We start from the raw sequence: 17,322 nt of genomic DNA, 5'->3' as shown, positions 1-17,322 counted from the left end.
AATAGTAAAACATTGTTACATGAGAAATCTATTAATAAGCATTATAACTATTTGGCAATGTATTTTCTCCTTTTCTAACTCTTTCAAGCACGCTTTTACAGTGCTGTAACTTTACTTGTCTCTATCCTGTATCACTTTGTTAATCTTGTGCAATGTGCACACTCAGGTTTTTGTGTCTAAGTGTCATGTAAATTAATTGTGAAATATTAGCACTATCACCCCTGAAACATTAAGCGAATCCGGGCTTGAGCACCTGCAAGCTGCAGCATACACCCTCCCCTTCTGCCTAGCAGATACTTTTTAGATTTCGCCTAGACAGCGCTGTCTCTTCAGGAATTTTGTTTAATACAGTGGGCTTGCAGCCCGTCCATAGATTACTATTTGTTAGCTTCAGTGTGGCTCACATTTGCTTTGCTCCAGATTGTCACGGCATGCAGGAGTCATGTCCTCGTCCTGTGTTTGGCTCCCCCCTGCCACTGCACTCTCTGCCACTCTACTCCACTGTACCCTACTCTACACCACTCTACTGGCACAGCAGTCAATGCCACTCTACTCTGCACCACGCCACATTACTTTGCACCACACTGCCACTGCACTCTGCCTTACTGCGCTATACAGCACTGAACTCTACTCTGCACCATTCTGCTCTACGCCACTGCACTCTACTTTGCACCACACTATGACTCTGCACTCTATGCCACTCTATTCTGCATCCCTGTACTCTACGCCACTATACTCCACTGTATGGCACTCTTTCCCACCCCACCCCGACTCTTCTCTGCGCCACTCTTCTCTGTGCCACTCAAAGTACGACTGGATTGGGCTGCTGGGAGCACTTATGTGTATAAAGATGTTAATTAAACGGGAAAGTGTTTATTTATGCGAAATTAAATAAACGAAAAGACGCAAAAAAAGGTGTCCTGCACTATTTAACTTTAGGAACACGTTCATTTTTAAGACCTTTCAACAAACGTGTAAAAAGCCTTTTCAATTTTTATTTTAAGTGTGTTTCATTAACATGCGTTTCACTTTAGTACATCAGATTATATCAGTGCTTTGAGATGTATTTTAAAGGATGACAGTTTTCAAAATGAATATAGAAACAGTCCTGCCTCCTCCCAACCTGGCCCCAATGCCGATACTAAACTAAGAGGCAAGTCAGTTATCACAAGGAACCATCTGCGTTGTCTGGGTTGTCGTTATGGATGGACAACATTATAGTTTTATAAGTCAAACCCAAGAGTTTTCTACAGCATATATCTTGCCCACACGTATTTCAAGGTTCTCTTATCTGTCAAAAGGAAGAAAAAAGGAGTCAAAGTGAAATTAGACAATTGCCTAGGATCACACAAAAGCCATGATTTAGGATTTATGGGTTCACATTGTACAATTCGATTTTATTCCAATTCAATAATTAAGTTACTTCATTTTTACACTTGACTCTCCCAAGGTAGTGAGAGCAAGCAGAGAAGGCTTACCCCAATGTGCGGTAGAAGGATTGTGGCTCAGATACAGCATAATAAAAATACCCTACTGCCACCGTGCTGGCATCAATGTGGCCCTCTGGCACACCACAGACCTTAACTTTGTGGCCCCTGGGGAAAATGTGGGCAAGTGCCTATGATCTAGGCCACGCCACTCCACACTACTATGCTCCACTCTACGCCACTCTAGTCTATGCTCATCCTCTCCACTCCACTGTACTCAAATTTAATCTATGCCACTTCACTCTAAGCCAGTACACACCTACTCCCCTCTACGCTGTGCCGCACCACTCTACACCATGCCGCACCACTACACCATGCTGCTCCACTCTGCTATACACAATGGCTAAAAGATGTTGGCAAAGCTAATAGCTCTTGTTTAGGCAAAACCTATTGACAAATTGTTTGGAGATTTTTAATGCATTGCAAAAAATCTCCATACTGTGGTTTCTAATTTGAAATGAATCACAGTTCCAGGCCTTCGTGCTAACGGTGGCATATCTAAAATAGCATACCCCTCTGTCAGTATGTGTTTGTCCTTTCTGTTAGACAAAGTTCTTCTGCTGTTTCCCTGAGTGACGTCCCAGTGGGTCTATGTCAGCATGACTGCTTGCCTGTCTGCCTAACCTTTTCTCTTTCATCTTAAGAGGTGAATCTTTAAAAAAGGGAATGAGGGGGTGATGTTTGGGGCATGATATCCCCAAATAAATACATTTTTGTCTATGTAGCTGGGTCTTAGGGTCCAGAGTCGAATATGCTGTCTGTCACTTTTTTCATTGTTCTCTTTTCACTAAGGTTTTAATTTGTTAATTTTGTTTTGTCAGGAACTTAAATATATATAAAATATATAGTGGAAAAATAGTAATTATGCACCCATAGAAGTACTCCTTGAATGGGGGCAAATTTACACATTTTTGGAATTCACAAACTGGTGCAGTAGTAGGCTTGGAAACCTGCTAATGTTTCAGGTTTCCAGGCACACTGCTGGCAATCAAACACCCAAAAGGTGATGGGACGAATGGTTGCTAATAGTCTAACAACTGCCAATCGCTTCCCGTAGCATTACAACCCACCGTTTTTCGACCACTGCATCTCAAGATAGAGGCCCTGTTCCCTGTGGGATCAGTCCATCCTTAACCTTGGCCATCCCCTCCAGCCTGTAGCCTACTGCTTTTTTTTGTTACGAAAATATAGCATCCTCCCCATCCCCCCCGAACCTCACTGACGAAGCTACGCCCCTACTCATGCTTCGAGGGGCACATAGTGGTGATGTACTGTATAGTGACTTCATTTAGCCTCAAAAACTCATTGTGAGTATGAAGCGACACAGCACAACTGACCTGAAATTAAAAGTGATGAATTGTTATAGTTTTATGGAATTAATGTGGTCTTAGATCTTCTGGCATTTTGAGTATGCACCACCACAAACTGTGCAAGGATGTTCATTGGATGGACACCTACATATATGCCTAAGGAATCGAATTGAACTTGGCATCAATCCTTTTTCAGTCTACTTCCACCAGTAGCAGTGTTTTAAATGGCCAGGCATCGTCCGGTACTGTGTACCTGCACTTTTTAATTTAAAATGGAGAGTACCTGCACTTCTCAGCATTGCTGCAACATATTTAATGGAAGAGTATCTGCACTTTTATTTTTACATATAAAGCACTGAGCACTCTGTATCTTCTGCAGTGATGGAAGCGGCCACCATGTTTCCCACATTACTGCAATTGCCCTCAGCTATGAAAGCAATAAATGTGGCCAACGGTACTAGATGCAACCAGTTGTGTGTACGGTCTAACCTACTACTACTTGTCCCTGCTCGCATGCTGCTTTATTACCAGGCGGTAATTTATTTTAGTAAGTCAATTCAAGACCAATAATAAAAAAACAGTAATATGCAATTGTTAGATCTGTGGGTCTCTAGTTGGCAGAGGTAAGTACCTTTGTCCAAATAGGGGCCCATACTTCTAGGCAGGGTGAGGGGAAATACACTGTTGATAACCCCTGCTCACCCCCTTGGTAGCTTGGCATGAGCAGGCAGGCTTATCCCCAAGGCAATGTGTAAAGTATTTGTACCAACACTCACAGTAATATAGTGAAACACTACAAATGGACACCACTCGGGTTACTTATAAAAATAAAGTTATCTTTATATAGATTTAGGCAGATCAAAACGACATAACCCCAACATACACCATAAAAAGATGTTTTAAAAGAAAAAGGGTTCTCTTGTTGTGTTTGTAATATCCTCGTGAAAATAAAATGTCCCTGAAATAGCAAAGTGACTTGGGGAGTCAGTAGGGCTATAGACTCTGTTTCAATGCGGGGAAAACACTGTAACAACATGTGCCCCGATCAACAAAGCTCCCGCTGTACTTGGGCTGAAATAGGTTGCACTGGTTGAGAAAGAACACAGCCCTTCACGGACAAAAAAATACGCCCGCTGCCCTTCGTAGTACAGGAGGCTGTACTTAATGGATTTGCGTCACTTGATATCCCTGCTGCCCTGCATAGCAAAATGCTACACACCTGGCCCAGCACGTAATGCTGCAAAATTGTGGGTTAATAATGCCCACGCTGCACTCTGCTCAGAGACGGATGCACTCTGCTCCCGCGTAACCCCCGCACAGTCTCAGGCAGCCCCGCCGGTTCCCTCACCCGCTCCTGGCCTTGCACAGACAACAGCGCAGCCGGGAGCGTGTTACCTGGGGCACCTTTCACGGTGTTGTTGCTCTTCAGTAGATCCTCAGCAGGAGCCATTCTCGTCCAGCGGTGATGCGCTGTTCGGGACGGGACTTCCGGCGGCCTTCCTGCTCCTCGTAGCGATGAAGTCGACGCAGGCGTCCTCGTCACTAGGCAACCCTCCGGCTTCACTCTTATGGCAACGCGGCGCCTCTTGGATCACGGACCCGGCCTCGGGCAGGCTACTCGAGTAGCGGCGGTGATTACCCAAGGACCACGCAATAATCTTGGTGATCGGGGGCCTGTGGTGACACAATACAGGGCCTTCAGGGTTCGTCCATGAGCCCCACCCTTTTTAATGTGTATACGAGTCCTCTGGCAGAACTCTTAATCCCTCATGGCATGCAGATTGTCACGTACGCAGACAATACCCAGTTAGTAGTCTAATTTAGTCAAGAGGATAAGTCCGCCCCTAATCTGGCGCTGTGTTTGCAAGAAGTTTCTAGGTGGATGGACAACTCTTACTTGAAGCTCAATGGGGACAAGACGGAACTTATGTTTCTGGGAAATCGCCCCCCGTGTACAATAGCCCCCTCTTGACCTAATTGTCTTGGTCTCCCACCGACTCCCAAAGCAGAAATTAAGAGTTTGGGAGTGTGGGTAGATCATAATTTGAATTTTAAGAAGCAGGCGAGTAAGGTAGCCGCTGGCTGCTATGGAGTACTCAGAATGCTTAGGATAATTCTTTATTTACTTCCACTCACTGTTAGAAGAACAGTGGTCCAGGCACTTATTCTTTCGCACCTGAGCTATGCAAATGCTCTTTATCTGGGAGCTCCTTTGGTAGCCATTAACAGGCTCCAGGTCATTCAGAACTGTGCAGCGTGGCTACTCACCAACTCCTCTAAGCGTGTCAGCTAAACCGTCCCTTGCAACACTTCATTGGCTGCCGATCTCCCAAAGGATTCATTTCAATTCATTATGTATTGCTCATAAAGCCCTCTCTAACAAGGGTTCCCCTGTTATCAGATCTCTTATCCAGCCCTATGGCCGTCCAGATTATTGAGATTGGAAAAAAAGCATCTTGTCTTAGTTCCGACTATAAAAAGGATGTGCAGCGGGGGACGTTGTTTTGGGTACAATGCGGCGAAACTCTGGAATAACTTGCCTTTGTCGATTCGGTCTGAATCACACTCTCTTTTGTTTCGTAAGCTTCTAAAGACTTTCCTGTTCCCCTAAGTCTTCTACCTGCTCAAAGGGTTGCTATAACGCTGGGATGCTCTAGGGTAGCCATGCGCTTTATAAATGGCCTTTCAATTCAATTCAGTACTGCACTTTCGATCACGGGCCGGCGGCGGTGATTTCGGCCCCTTTCATGGTTTTAGACTCCCTCAGCGGGTTCACATCTCACGCAGAGCCCCCGCTGTGTGCCGATAAGCACACACAGTCCAGAGCGCACGGGCAGGCAGGGGGTCACAGTCAGTGTGCAGAGACACTCACTCAGCACTAATAAAAAAGGTTTCTTCTGTAAACTTTTATGTCCCTGAGTTTACAACAGGAGGCCAGCTCTTCTCAAGCCCTTGGAGACAGGCAGGCTTCAGAAGGGGCAAAGCGCCCAGCTCCTCTTCAAGCAAGGGGGACACAGCACACAGCAGACAGTCCCTTGGTCCTCTTCCTCAGCAATCACAGCAACTGCAGCTCAGCTCCCAGACACTCCGCAATGGCAGCACTTTTCCTCAGTCTTCCTGGCTGTTCTTCTTTGGCAGGGATTCCTTCTGGATCACAAAGTCTTTCCTAATCTAATCTTACAGGGGGTCTCAGCTCTACTTTTATGCCCCAAAAGTCTTTGTTCTTCCTGTGTGAGGGGTCCTGGACCCAGTCCAAACCAGTTCTGGGTGCACTCTGCCAGTGCACATCATCTTCCTTTGTTAGTGTGGCCCAGGGCCATCAGACGCACCGCAGGAGGTGGAGCCAGCATTGTGGCAGGCAGGCACAGCCCTATTCAGACCCAGGTGCTACTCCTCCCACCACTCTACATGCAGATAGGTCTATTCAGCCTAGTGCTGACTCACCCAGTCTCCTGGAGCCACCCCAGGCCCTGTTAATCACAAACCAGACAGTCAATCCACAAACAGGCAGAGGCACACAGAAAGGCTGAACAAGAAAATAGCCACTTTCTAAAAGTGCTATTTCCAAACTTAGAATTTATAAACCACCTGCCTTAAAATATGTGTTATTAAATTTTGAGTTCAGGGATACCAGATTCCACATGTCTATCTTGCCGCTATGGGAAGATATGCAGGTAAGCATGTTACACAGCATTCCCCATGTTATCCTATGTGCAAGATAGCCTTTCAGTAGTGAAAAACAAAATTGGCAGTATTTCACTATCAGGACATGTTACCCACACTAGAACATGTCCTACCTTTCACATACACTGCACCCTGCCCAGGGGGGGTACCTTGGGCCTACCATAGGGGTGTCCAATGTGTAAGAAAAGGGAAGGGCCAGGCCTGGCAAGTGTGTACACTGGCCAGGACAACATGGCAGTTAACAAACTGCGCACAGGCACTGCAGTGGCAGGCCTGAGGCCCCATTTTAGGGCTACTCGGGTGGGTGGCTCAATCAATGCTGCAGGCCCACTATTAGCATTTGATTCACCAGCCCTGGCACACTCAGTGTACTTTAATAGGGACCTACTGGTAAAACAAATATGCCAATCATGGATAACCAATCGCAATAATTTAAGTATTGAATATGTCCTGAAAAATAATTTGAGCGAGTTTCTTGAGGTCCAGGAGCCCTGTTGGAGTAAATCAGGACTGCCAGGACTGTCAGTCGGCGGGGGTTGCTCCTAGCAGCGCGGTCTACGCTGCTGCTGCTTGGTTGAATTTGTGGGATTCAAGGAAGACGATTTGGTTTGACGAGGGGGGGGGGGGGGGGGAAACCTCAAAGTTGTATGGAAAACAACGTCCGCAGCTTTCAGTGCAGTGCTCCCTCCAGTATGCAACAGAGCCTTAAAACAACTGTGTGCAGGTACACTCTTCGCAACAGGACTGCAAACTTCGATGCAGATATTGATATTTCCTCACGCATTTCACCTCCAGTTGCGGAGGTGAGGGCTATATCTAGGCAGCGTAAGGGACAAAACATAACGGAGTCTACACCACCGAGGGGTGGAAAAGGGAAGGGAAGGGCCAAGAAAGTTCTATCCTCAAAAGTCAGAGTAACTCCCTCCCTGAAGACCTTTTATAAGGTAATATCTGCTCCCTCTGACAAGGTATAAATATAAAACCAAGTATGGCCTCATCGAGCGTACAGACCGCTCTGTCGCAGACTCCATTATGTCAAGGAAACAATTTCCCCCCTTTATCATCCGAGGCTGGGACACCGGGGGCGATAAATGCACTGGTAGAGCAACCAGTGGTTATCCATCCCGCTATTGGTATATCCAATAGGTGTCTGATCTTAGAGAATCAAGACAATAGGTCGAATTCTCCACAAGATATGATATCGGCTGATGCTGCAGTGGTGGTTCCTTCTGTAGTCCCTATTCTCTCTGGCCCTCCAGCCTTACCGGATTTATCAGACACACCGGGTACACCGGATCAAATCAAAAGGGATGCATCCACCATTATGGGGGTTGGTTCTTTGGCTGATATTTTGATGGCTGTAAGAGAGGATATAGGGAAAAGATTTACTATTTCCGAAACTAATCAAGCCGCTATTCAGTCATCTTGTGAAGCACTAGCTCAAAAAGTCGAAGAAGTAACTCAGAGAACTGATGTTCTGGAACTTGAGATTCCAAAAATTAAGGAAGCCCTGCACAGTTCCTCGGTGGAAGTGGACAAGTTAGCCCCTCAGAACAGGGAATTGAAGGACGACATTGAATTTCTTGAAAATCATGCCCGAAAAAACAACATAAGAATATTAAACGTCCTCGAGGACCTAGAGGGGGGAGATGTTAAAAACTTTGTGATCTCTCTCTTAAAGGACACAATTTTAAAGGAATCTCAGGAAATTGATTTAGCACAGGACATTCAGCGAGTCCATCGGGACCCATATAAGAGGAATCCTGCTAAAGCTAAGCCAAGAAAGATCATGGTAAATTTTCTAATGTACTCTTTAAAGGAAAAAATTATATCCTCAGCTTTGAGAGTAGGCTTGATAAAATGCAGCTCTTTTTCCAGTTCATTTTCCATCAGGTCTGACATATCACATATTACCGCTACAGAACAGTGGGAGTTGGGTAAAAGAATGACCGTCTTGACTACATTAGGGGCTAAGGCCCAATTAAGGTTCCCGGCATCCCTCCGAATTATGTGGAACAACCACATGTACAATATGTGACAGATTGAGGAGGTGGATGCCCTTATTGATAAAATCAGAGTGGGAGTGAGGTATAGATCAGGGAGGGGTGGTCTGAAGGCTCTATCTTAGTTCAGTAATTACTATAATGGTTATTAGGCAGGCACCCTAGAGAGGCCAGGTTTATGGTCTATTCAATTATGTTTTTGATAGCATCAAGGGGGCTTCGCCCATAGGGATTATGCCCGGAGGATCATGGGGGGGGGGGGGGTTCCCAGGGGTGTAAGGGGGTCACACAGAGGCAGGGATGGGTGGCGGGTGGGAGGGGGAGCACGGGTGGGGGCGTATTCAGAGAAAATCAAAACAAATATCCTCAATCTCTGATTTGTGTTGGAAACTACGCCTTCCATAGAATAATGAATGGTGTCTCTTATAATGGACAGATTTTACAGCCTTAATGAGTAGTAAAATTAAATTTATATCATGGAACACCAACGGGCTCAGGTATCCACGCAGGCAAAGATTAATATTGCAATATCTTGATCAATCTTCTGCACAGATTTGCCTTCTACAGGAAACACATTTGAGCAATTCTGAGTGTAAAACCGTCTTTGGTAAATATTGCTGGATTGAGCTTTTTTGCTCCTCAGAACAGGTTGTCCATAACAGAGGGGTGGCAATTATAATTAGGTCAGGGGCAAAAGGTATTATTAAATCGGTCTCCTCGGACCACTCGGAGAGATGGATCATAGCACAGATTGAAATAGGGGGGGTCGAATTAACAATAGTGTCGTTTTACGGTACAAATGTTGACGATCCATCATACATTTGTAATATGCAGGCCAAATTAATAGGAAGTACAACCCCAATAATCATCGGAGGGGACTTGTTCTTCTTAATCCCTTACGGGACAGGTCTAATCACAGCCACCATGTTGGTGCCCCACTCATCTGCCGCGCAATGGTCAATATGATCCACGATCTTGGGCTGACCGATATTTGGAGGGCCAAGAAGGGAGAAAAAACAGGTTTTACTTTTTTTAGTAAAAAATATGGTCACTCTTCGAGGATCGACTACATCTTAACAGACAGGCTTGGTCTAGAGAAGGTTGGTGATATTTCCATCTTACCAAGTATTCTCTCTGACCATGCCCCCATATCCTTTTCTTATTTAAGCGCTAGACAAAATCCTAGATCTAGATGGACTCTGAGAAGGGCAATGCTTTCTCATCCTGATATAATAAGTGCACTTAAAACATCCACTACAGATTTCTTTGCCCTTAACATCGGCTCGACCTCCCTAAACTTTGTCTGGGATGCTTTTAAGGCAAATCTTCGTGGACAATTACATAGTCTGATTTGCTCCAAAAATAGGGAAGAGTCTCTGGAATTCCAGAAGTTAGAAAAAGAGATTAGGTGGTTGGAGGAAGAGAGGCTGAGTACCCCTCAGCCATCCATCGAAGAACTGATGCGAGTCAGTAAAGATCTTGACTGCCTCCGCCAGGAATGCAGGGGGAAACTCGAATCAAAAATCAAAGCCCAGTGGTCTGCTCATAATATGCAGCACTTCGAATATGGTGAAAAGGCGGGGGCCCTCCTGGCCTGGAAGGCACGGGCAGATTGAGTCAAGAATAATATAAATAAACTAATTATTGACGAGAATGGAGTTACCTCATGTAAACAGGAAGACATGCAAAAACGTCTCCTCTCTCTGTTTTCGGACCTATACAGGGAAGAGATCTCACCCAGTTTAGAGAGCATCCAAAATTGGCTGAGATCTAAAAAAAACTACCAGTTCTAACTGAGGGTAGTCCAGCTGCTTTGGACCTACCTTTTTAGTACCATCCCCCTCGAGTCCCTTATAGAGACGTAAGTAAAATGCAAAGTAAAAAAGGAAGTTTTTATCTGGTCCAATAAAATGGCTCGGCACTCGTGGAAGAAATTAAGGCGTAAGCTTCAGAAAGGGGGCCTTGCACTTCCCGGTATAATTTAGTACTCTTTTGCTATTCAGTTTAAACATATTCGGGCACTACGACGGGGGGGATCTAATTGGGGGAAGATATTAAATGAAATGGTTGCTTTTGAGGGAGGTGGAGAGTGCTTCCTATATACGTTTGGGGCACCGAGATTTTTTAAAAAGGTTCGTCTGAAAGTTTTAAAAGCAACCCTGAATCTGTGGTACAGGGTCAGGGAAACATGGGGATAGGCTACTATTCTGACTTGGCTCCCATTTGGGATTCACCTGGGTTACCTGTTTGTTTAGAGGATGGTTTAGCATTGCCCATCAAGGAAGCCGGCATCCGGATTTGGTCCGACCTCGTATCCCCCGATGGGATTCACCTTTGGGAGGTATTAAGGTTAAAAATAGGAGACTCTTTTTCAAGGTTTAAATATCTACAACTGGCCTTTTGGTGTACAGCAGAGAAAGCCTCCATTGGCGGAAACTGGGAAATTGAGTTTCAATGTCAGAACACACACCTCATTAAAAAAGGAGGTTGGGTTTTGGTATAAGAAGCTGCAGGAAGCCGAAGATACAGTTCTTCCCCCGCAACACGTAGCCTGGAATATGTCCGCTTTGGAGACCACTGCTGTAGAAATGTTTGAACCCTCTCTCCAGATGTTATGTCTGTTAAACCCGCCTTGCTAAAAAAAATAATCTTTTTTATGTAATCATTCGGTTATATTATACCCCCAAGAAAATAGCTAAATTTGCCCCCCTCTCCAAAATGCCCTAGATGCGATTGCACTCGGGTTGATGGCATACATATATTCTTTGAATGCAGTGTTTTAAAAGGGTTCTGGCAGAATGTGGAACGCGCTCTTGGTGCTATTTTCAAGGTCAATTTTAATCTGAATTTATCAGTGGCAATATTTGGTGTTGATAATAACTCACGACTTTTTTGTCAGCAACGCAAAAAGGCCTGCTAATGTACTTGATTCTCATTGCCCGGAGGGAGATTTGTAGGCTATGGAAGGATCCACGGCCCCCGCTTTATGAGAACTGGCTGAGGGCCGCACTGGGTATGGCTCGCTTGGACTTAGGACACTTGAATAATGATGGGTGTAACATCTGGTCACAGTTATTAGCATGGGGCAAAGAAATGAGACTGATCTAATGCCACTAAGTCCAATGATTACACCAAGTTTCATACGAAGAAGCTGGCCTGGTTAGGCCTACAGCCAATGCAATAGCAGAAACCCGGGGCGCTTAAGATCGAAGGATGGTTTCTTGCTTACATTTGCAGACGCTATATGTTGAGATGAGGACAAAAAAAAAAAATTCAATAATAATTTAACCAGGGGGGACTTGCACTTTGGCACTGATCAGCAGTGACAAAGTGCTCAAAGCACCTAAACCAGCAAAAACGAATTCCAGCACAGTGTAAAAAATATAGGAGGCAGAGGCAAAAAGTCAGGGGAAACCACGCCAAGGATGCCAGGTCTAGCAGCAATCGTAAAAAATACAGTTTGTTTTATCAAATTGACCAAAACAGCCACTATGCTTCAATGCACAATATGTAGTAAACACGACCAAAAGGCTACAAAAGTATAATACATTTCATTTTGATTATAAAAAACGGATGCTGTATAAATACAAATCCCTACAAAGACTTAAGCTCCTATTACTGACACATTCCAATATAATTAAAATATTAGTGGGGTGCAGAAATTCACTGTACATAAATCATCAGACTTCTCAATAATCAAACTGTCCTACTAAAGAGAAATATGCTATATATCAGCGTGGCGTGTCCTCTGGCTCGCCTCTTTGGGACACAGTTGTGGGTTCTAGGAAGCTGGTAGCTGCGTTACGAGTATCCGCTGCAGCTAAATGTCTTTTACCTCGTCAGTCAGGCAGTGGTGTTGAGTGATCCATGATGCTGCCACCCCTGGTTCACAACGAGCCACATTTTTGACTCTGTTAGAGCTGCTAAAAGACTGTTGAGGGACATTGAAATTGGAACAAAAGGGAATTTTTCCTATTCGTGTGACTGCTCAGCAGCTCAACTCCGTATGGTTCTTATTGTAAGCCTAAAGAGAATTGTAAAATGGTCTGTAGCAGCCGGATTTCACAAATGAATTTAAAACGTTATTGTTGTTTTTATTTTTAGACTATGTCTTCTGCAGTTGTTCAGCTGTATGCAGCCGAAAGAAACGCCATGTGGTCAAAGAAACATTGTGGGGTAGGTTGCCTGGTGAAAGACAATCTGCAGCGGTCCTATTTCATCAGAATATACGACATTAAGGTAAGACCTCTTTTGCTGCTACTCGCTATAGATTTGCCCTTATTGATTAGGAACATCTTCAGACACGGCGATTATTTATAACAACTAATCTCTGTAGTTGGGCTTCACCAACTGTCCGCTGAAGCCAATCTTGATGTCTATTCGCAATACCGACTTTATGCTGAACACTGCCCTTTAAATGACTCTCAAAGCTGTCACCCGTGAGTCACGGAGAGTAGTGATAACTGCCTGTGATTGTTTGGGCACAACGTTTGTTGGCTTCTCTTATTTGTGTGCTGTAAGATAATGGAAAAGACCATAATTTAAGCTTGGGTCTGTTTCTCTCTTTTTTTTAATTTATTTTTTTAAGAATAAAATCAAAGCAGCAGGCCTTTTGTGTCCCTGCCCCCAGGACCTGGAACAGCATCCCCATATTCTTATGAACCGCCTCAGCGTGACTCCATTTTAGGAAAGAGTTTGCACCTGCACCACGGTTTACCATTTTATTGTATACAGTTTCCTCACTCCTGTGCATTTTTTGACATTTGCTCATGGGTGGTTCAGACAAGTGTTTGTTTTGTGCACTTATACAAATACTATAGTTAATTTCTGGCACATTGAAGATTTTTAAGGCCAGAGTTTCGAATGCACAGCTGCTATAAAGGTCTGTTGCTAACAATATACCTAGAGTGGGTTTTGTATCTGCCTTTCTCAAAGATTGGCTTCCTTCAGTCAGTCTCTTTCAGTTAGTGGTGTGAGACTTTTCAATCATGCCTTGGCTCAGCCCACTGGAGTATTCATCAGTCACTTTATGTGATTGTTGGGAATTAACCTTATGCCTGCACTCCTGTGCTTGCTTCGAAATACATGTAGGACTACTTTACAGCTTCATCACTCACTGAACGTTCCTGCGGCCTTGTGTGTGTTTTTTTTGTGTGATAGTGCTTCCTGCGTAGCACATTAAACCTAGACTTATTGGCTTTGACAATGCCTGTTTAATGGTTCAAACATCGGGCCAATGTCTGTTTGCACAGGGAAGATATAAAGGCAAATGTGAAGGTTTCTTTGCAATTAAAAAAAAATATGTTACTGGGTACTTTTTTGTGCTGTTCTGAACCACATAAATTCCTGACTGTTTATCATGGAAATGATGCCTTTGGTACAATTAAAGGGGTATTTCTTCTCTAGTTCCCTCGCACAGGAATAGGCAAGTGGGACTGGAACTTCCACACATTAGTACTCCTTGGACGGAGTACGATGGGGAAGAGAATTCAGCACTGCAGCACCTATTTGAGAATTAACAGCGTGCCTCAGAATATTTTCGTAGCAGGAATTGCTGTGCATATACTGCCATCTAGCGGTTGGGTCTGAGAAGACTTCTTTTTCTCAAAATTCCTTGATGCTAGTGTCTCTTGGAATGTCTTTAGTGAATCATATGACGGTGTTGTGTCCGCAGTGCTTAATTTGTAAAAACAAAATAAGTACCAGGGACCTCTTCAGGAGGCCACTGCAGCTTGCACTACTGTTTCCCCTGACAGAGGTGCCAATGCCAGCACCAGCACACTACTAATCATCACACTCTTTAAAGTGTGATGATTCCAGGCCCGAAAGCTATAAAAACGTCCAATGTACTATGTGTTAGTATTTTTTTTTGTGTGTATTGTATTAATAAGCAACTGTTGTCCTTATCTCATACTGTCATATGTGCCGGTGCTGACAGTTGAGTGCAGGCGCCATGCACCCGAAACCACCGGCTCCAATTAAGCACTGTGTGTCCTCCCTGGTGCACCATAGGTGGGTGCTATTTTTAAATCTCTCAGCGTATCTCGTTCATTTCTCGACAGAAAAGCACTAGGTTTCCTTAGACAAAAAATGCTAGAAGAGGCGCAGTCTACATTATAATCTACTGCTTTTTCTGACTCGTCTTTGAGAAAGGCCCTGTACAGCTATTTAGTAGTTACTATATTAATAAAGGTCTCAATATAGAATTAGTTCAGGGAGTTGAAAATCATTTTAGGTTTTGGATTGATTGTAACGATCTGGTACTCTTGATGGACAAGCAAATGTTTTGTAATCTGTGCTTGTTGTAGAACCACAAGACCAGGTGCTTGGTTCGAAAGAGAAAAAGTAAAAACTCCTAAACTGGACGGACGTGAATATTAGATTGCCTACTGTTTGGATCGGACTGGGACAGAACATAGGCCAGAGCACCAAAAATAAAAGTGCCCTACCTATTAATGAATAAGAAAAAATGCGGCCCATGTTTGCAAAGTGGGGCAGTTTGAACTTGTAAAGGCATGCTCTATAAGTGATTTGCGAGTTATGGCAGACTGCATGTATTTGAGCTTGCTTCAGGCAATGTTTTATTTTTAATATCAGGAAAATCAATATTCAAAACCAGCTGAGCAGACCATAAAGAAAGCACACAAACAGCCAAAATGTTCCACACACTGATCTGTAAAGCCAGCCCATCGGGGACAGCATGGTTGGCCTATAAGTTAGTCTGACCCTGACCACACTGATTAATTGTATCTGATAGAGACATTTAGACACAGATTCCTTACCGTAGAATTTGCCAGGCGTCCGGCTGAATTCGGCAAACTTTTGCCTTGTAATACATTTGCACTCTGTACCTATATGTGCACCACCCTGGTGCGATGCTGTCAGTTCTTTTCTTTCTGAACCGGCTAGCGCAGATATGTGAACAGAGCTACCGCTAATTTTTTGACAGTCTTTTTTCTGACGTTTGTCAACGATTTTTGGTACGTAGATTTTTGCACAATGTTCGAAGAAGACTTGTGGATTCATACCGTGCGGCGCCTGCCATCTTGCCATGTCGGTGACGGATCCACACTTAATTTGTCTCTGGTGCCTGGAGCGCGACCACAACTCGAAGCCGTGCTCCGACTGCCAGGCCATGGCTCTGAATGTTTTGAGGGAGCAGTCCCTAAGGCCGGTCATTCCGGAGGTCTTGCCCTCGGTCCCAGTCGATAGGAAGGTCCGGGCACCGCTCTGGGAGTCCTAAGTCCTCTCACACGAAGTCGTCGGGTAGGTCAGGTAAGAAGCATAAGAAACACAAGAAGTCAAAGCATGCTCCACATTCTCCCCATCCGTCAGCCGACGTGATGGAGGAGTCTCTGTGCTCTAGGCCTCGTTCTGCGGAACCTGCACCTGGGTCGGCTCTGCGCTTCCCTGTCTTTTCAATAGCCGGAGCGACCTCTGCCTAACTTAAAAAATTCTATGATGCCATGTGCCTCGTATTTGGGCGACCGGACTCTTCTGGCACGCCTTCTGACCCACGGAGGCTCAGAGGGTTCTCCATTGGGTTCTGCACTGGCACCTCAGACCACTGCACCGATTTTTACACATTGGATCTGGTGGTGAATCCGGACCGGTGACGGTCGTGCCACTGCGACCTTCCACGGCGCCCGCCTCCGTGCTTAGACTCCCAATGCAGCGAGCAACCCCCGGTGGCGCCATCCCCATTCCTATCCCAGACGAGCCAGATCAGTGCCTAACTACACTGATTTCTGACCGCACCCTTTGGGTCAGCCTTATTTTGAAGGGCTAGGAATGAATGAAGGAAGGTTGGCAGGGATTGCCTGACCTTTACAAGACCAGCCTGAGCACACAATGGACTGGTATACCTCTCCAGCTTCTGGACTAATTTCTCCCCCTACTGTGGGAAGGGCACTTCATATGCTATAGTGCTGAGAAGGGAAACTGAGGCCCTGGACCTTCAGCTCCCTTTTGGTGGAAGTCGAGACGAACATCTGGACACATGTCCTGCAGCCGGGTGTCGCTTCTTTGGAACTCCTCCTGCCTTTCAACGAGGCCTTAACTGATGTCTTTCTGGGAACCTAGTCCAAGCCCATCACAGGAGCTCCTGTGAGTAGGACAATCACCCACTGCCATCAACCTGCACTGGGTGACCCAAAATTCCTTACCAACGACCCTACCCCCTAGAGCTTGGTGGTCCAAGCCTCTACTTCACAAGGCGTGTTTCTTCCACACCCTGGGACAGGGAATCCTAGAGGCTAGATAGTGGGGGCAAGACATTTTTTTCTTCCTCCAACCTTGTGTTGTGGTTGGTGAACACTGCATGCCTATTGGGCTGTTTAAACCCACTCCTTGTGGGAAATGGTTGCGCAAGTGCTGCCTCGGGTCCTGGAGGGGGCCCGGGCCATTCTCTCCTGAGCAGTATCAGAAAGGAGAGATGCCGCAAAGTTCACCATTCGAGGGCAGTGCAATGTTTTCAATGGTGGCTGTTCAACGCCATGCCTGGCCCTGGAGTGCTTAAAGGACTCGTGGGTTATGGCCAAGTCCTTGGGCCTCTCAGTGACCACCTGTCCTAGTCTGCTTTTCGTCCCTTTGGTGGCCACGGAAGGGGCTTAAAGCCGTGCCCGCCATATCCCAGCCACAAGACAGCTCAAGTTCAGCAACCTCTGCGTGGATGTGGGTGCAGCTTCTTTCGACCCCGGAGATTCGGTGGCCAGAGATAGTCCATCAGCTCCTCCACCTGCAGCCTCCAAACCTTCCTAGTCTGGCCCTTCAAGATCATGGGTGGTGAGCTAGTGGCAGGATCAGCCATCACCTCCACCACTGGCAAAACATCACATC

At 45.4% G+C, this 17,322-nt stretch overlaps 1 protein-coding gene across 2 annotated transcripts in view; it reads left to right on the top strand.

The window, feature by feature from the left end:
- Window positions 1–17,322, top strand: part of WASL (WASP like actin nucleation promoting factor) — a 321,008-nt gene that overhangs the window by 97,562 nt on the left and 206,124 nt on the right. For both annotated transcript variants that reach the window (XM_085654202.1, XM_085654200.1), the window contains exon 2: window positions 12,589–12,723. In XM_085654202.1, coding sequence (XP_085510328.1) covers window positions 12,589–12,723 — 135 coding nt within the window. The remainder of the gene's footprint in view (window positions 1–12,588; window positions 12,724–17,322) is intronic.

The sequence above is a fragment of the Triturus cristatus genome, chromosome 4_1 (genome assembly GCF_964204655.1).
Source record: "Triturus cristatus chromosome 4_1, aTriCri1.1, whole genome shotgun sequence".
Taxonomy (NCBI): Eukaryota; Metazoa; Chordata; class Amphibia; order Caudata; family Salamandridae; genus Triturus; species Triturus cristatus.
This window is presented reverse-complemented; position numbering and strand designations above follow the sequence as displayed.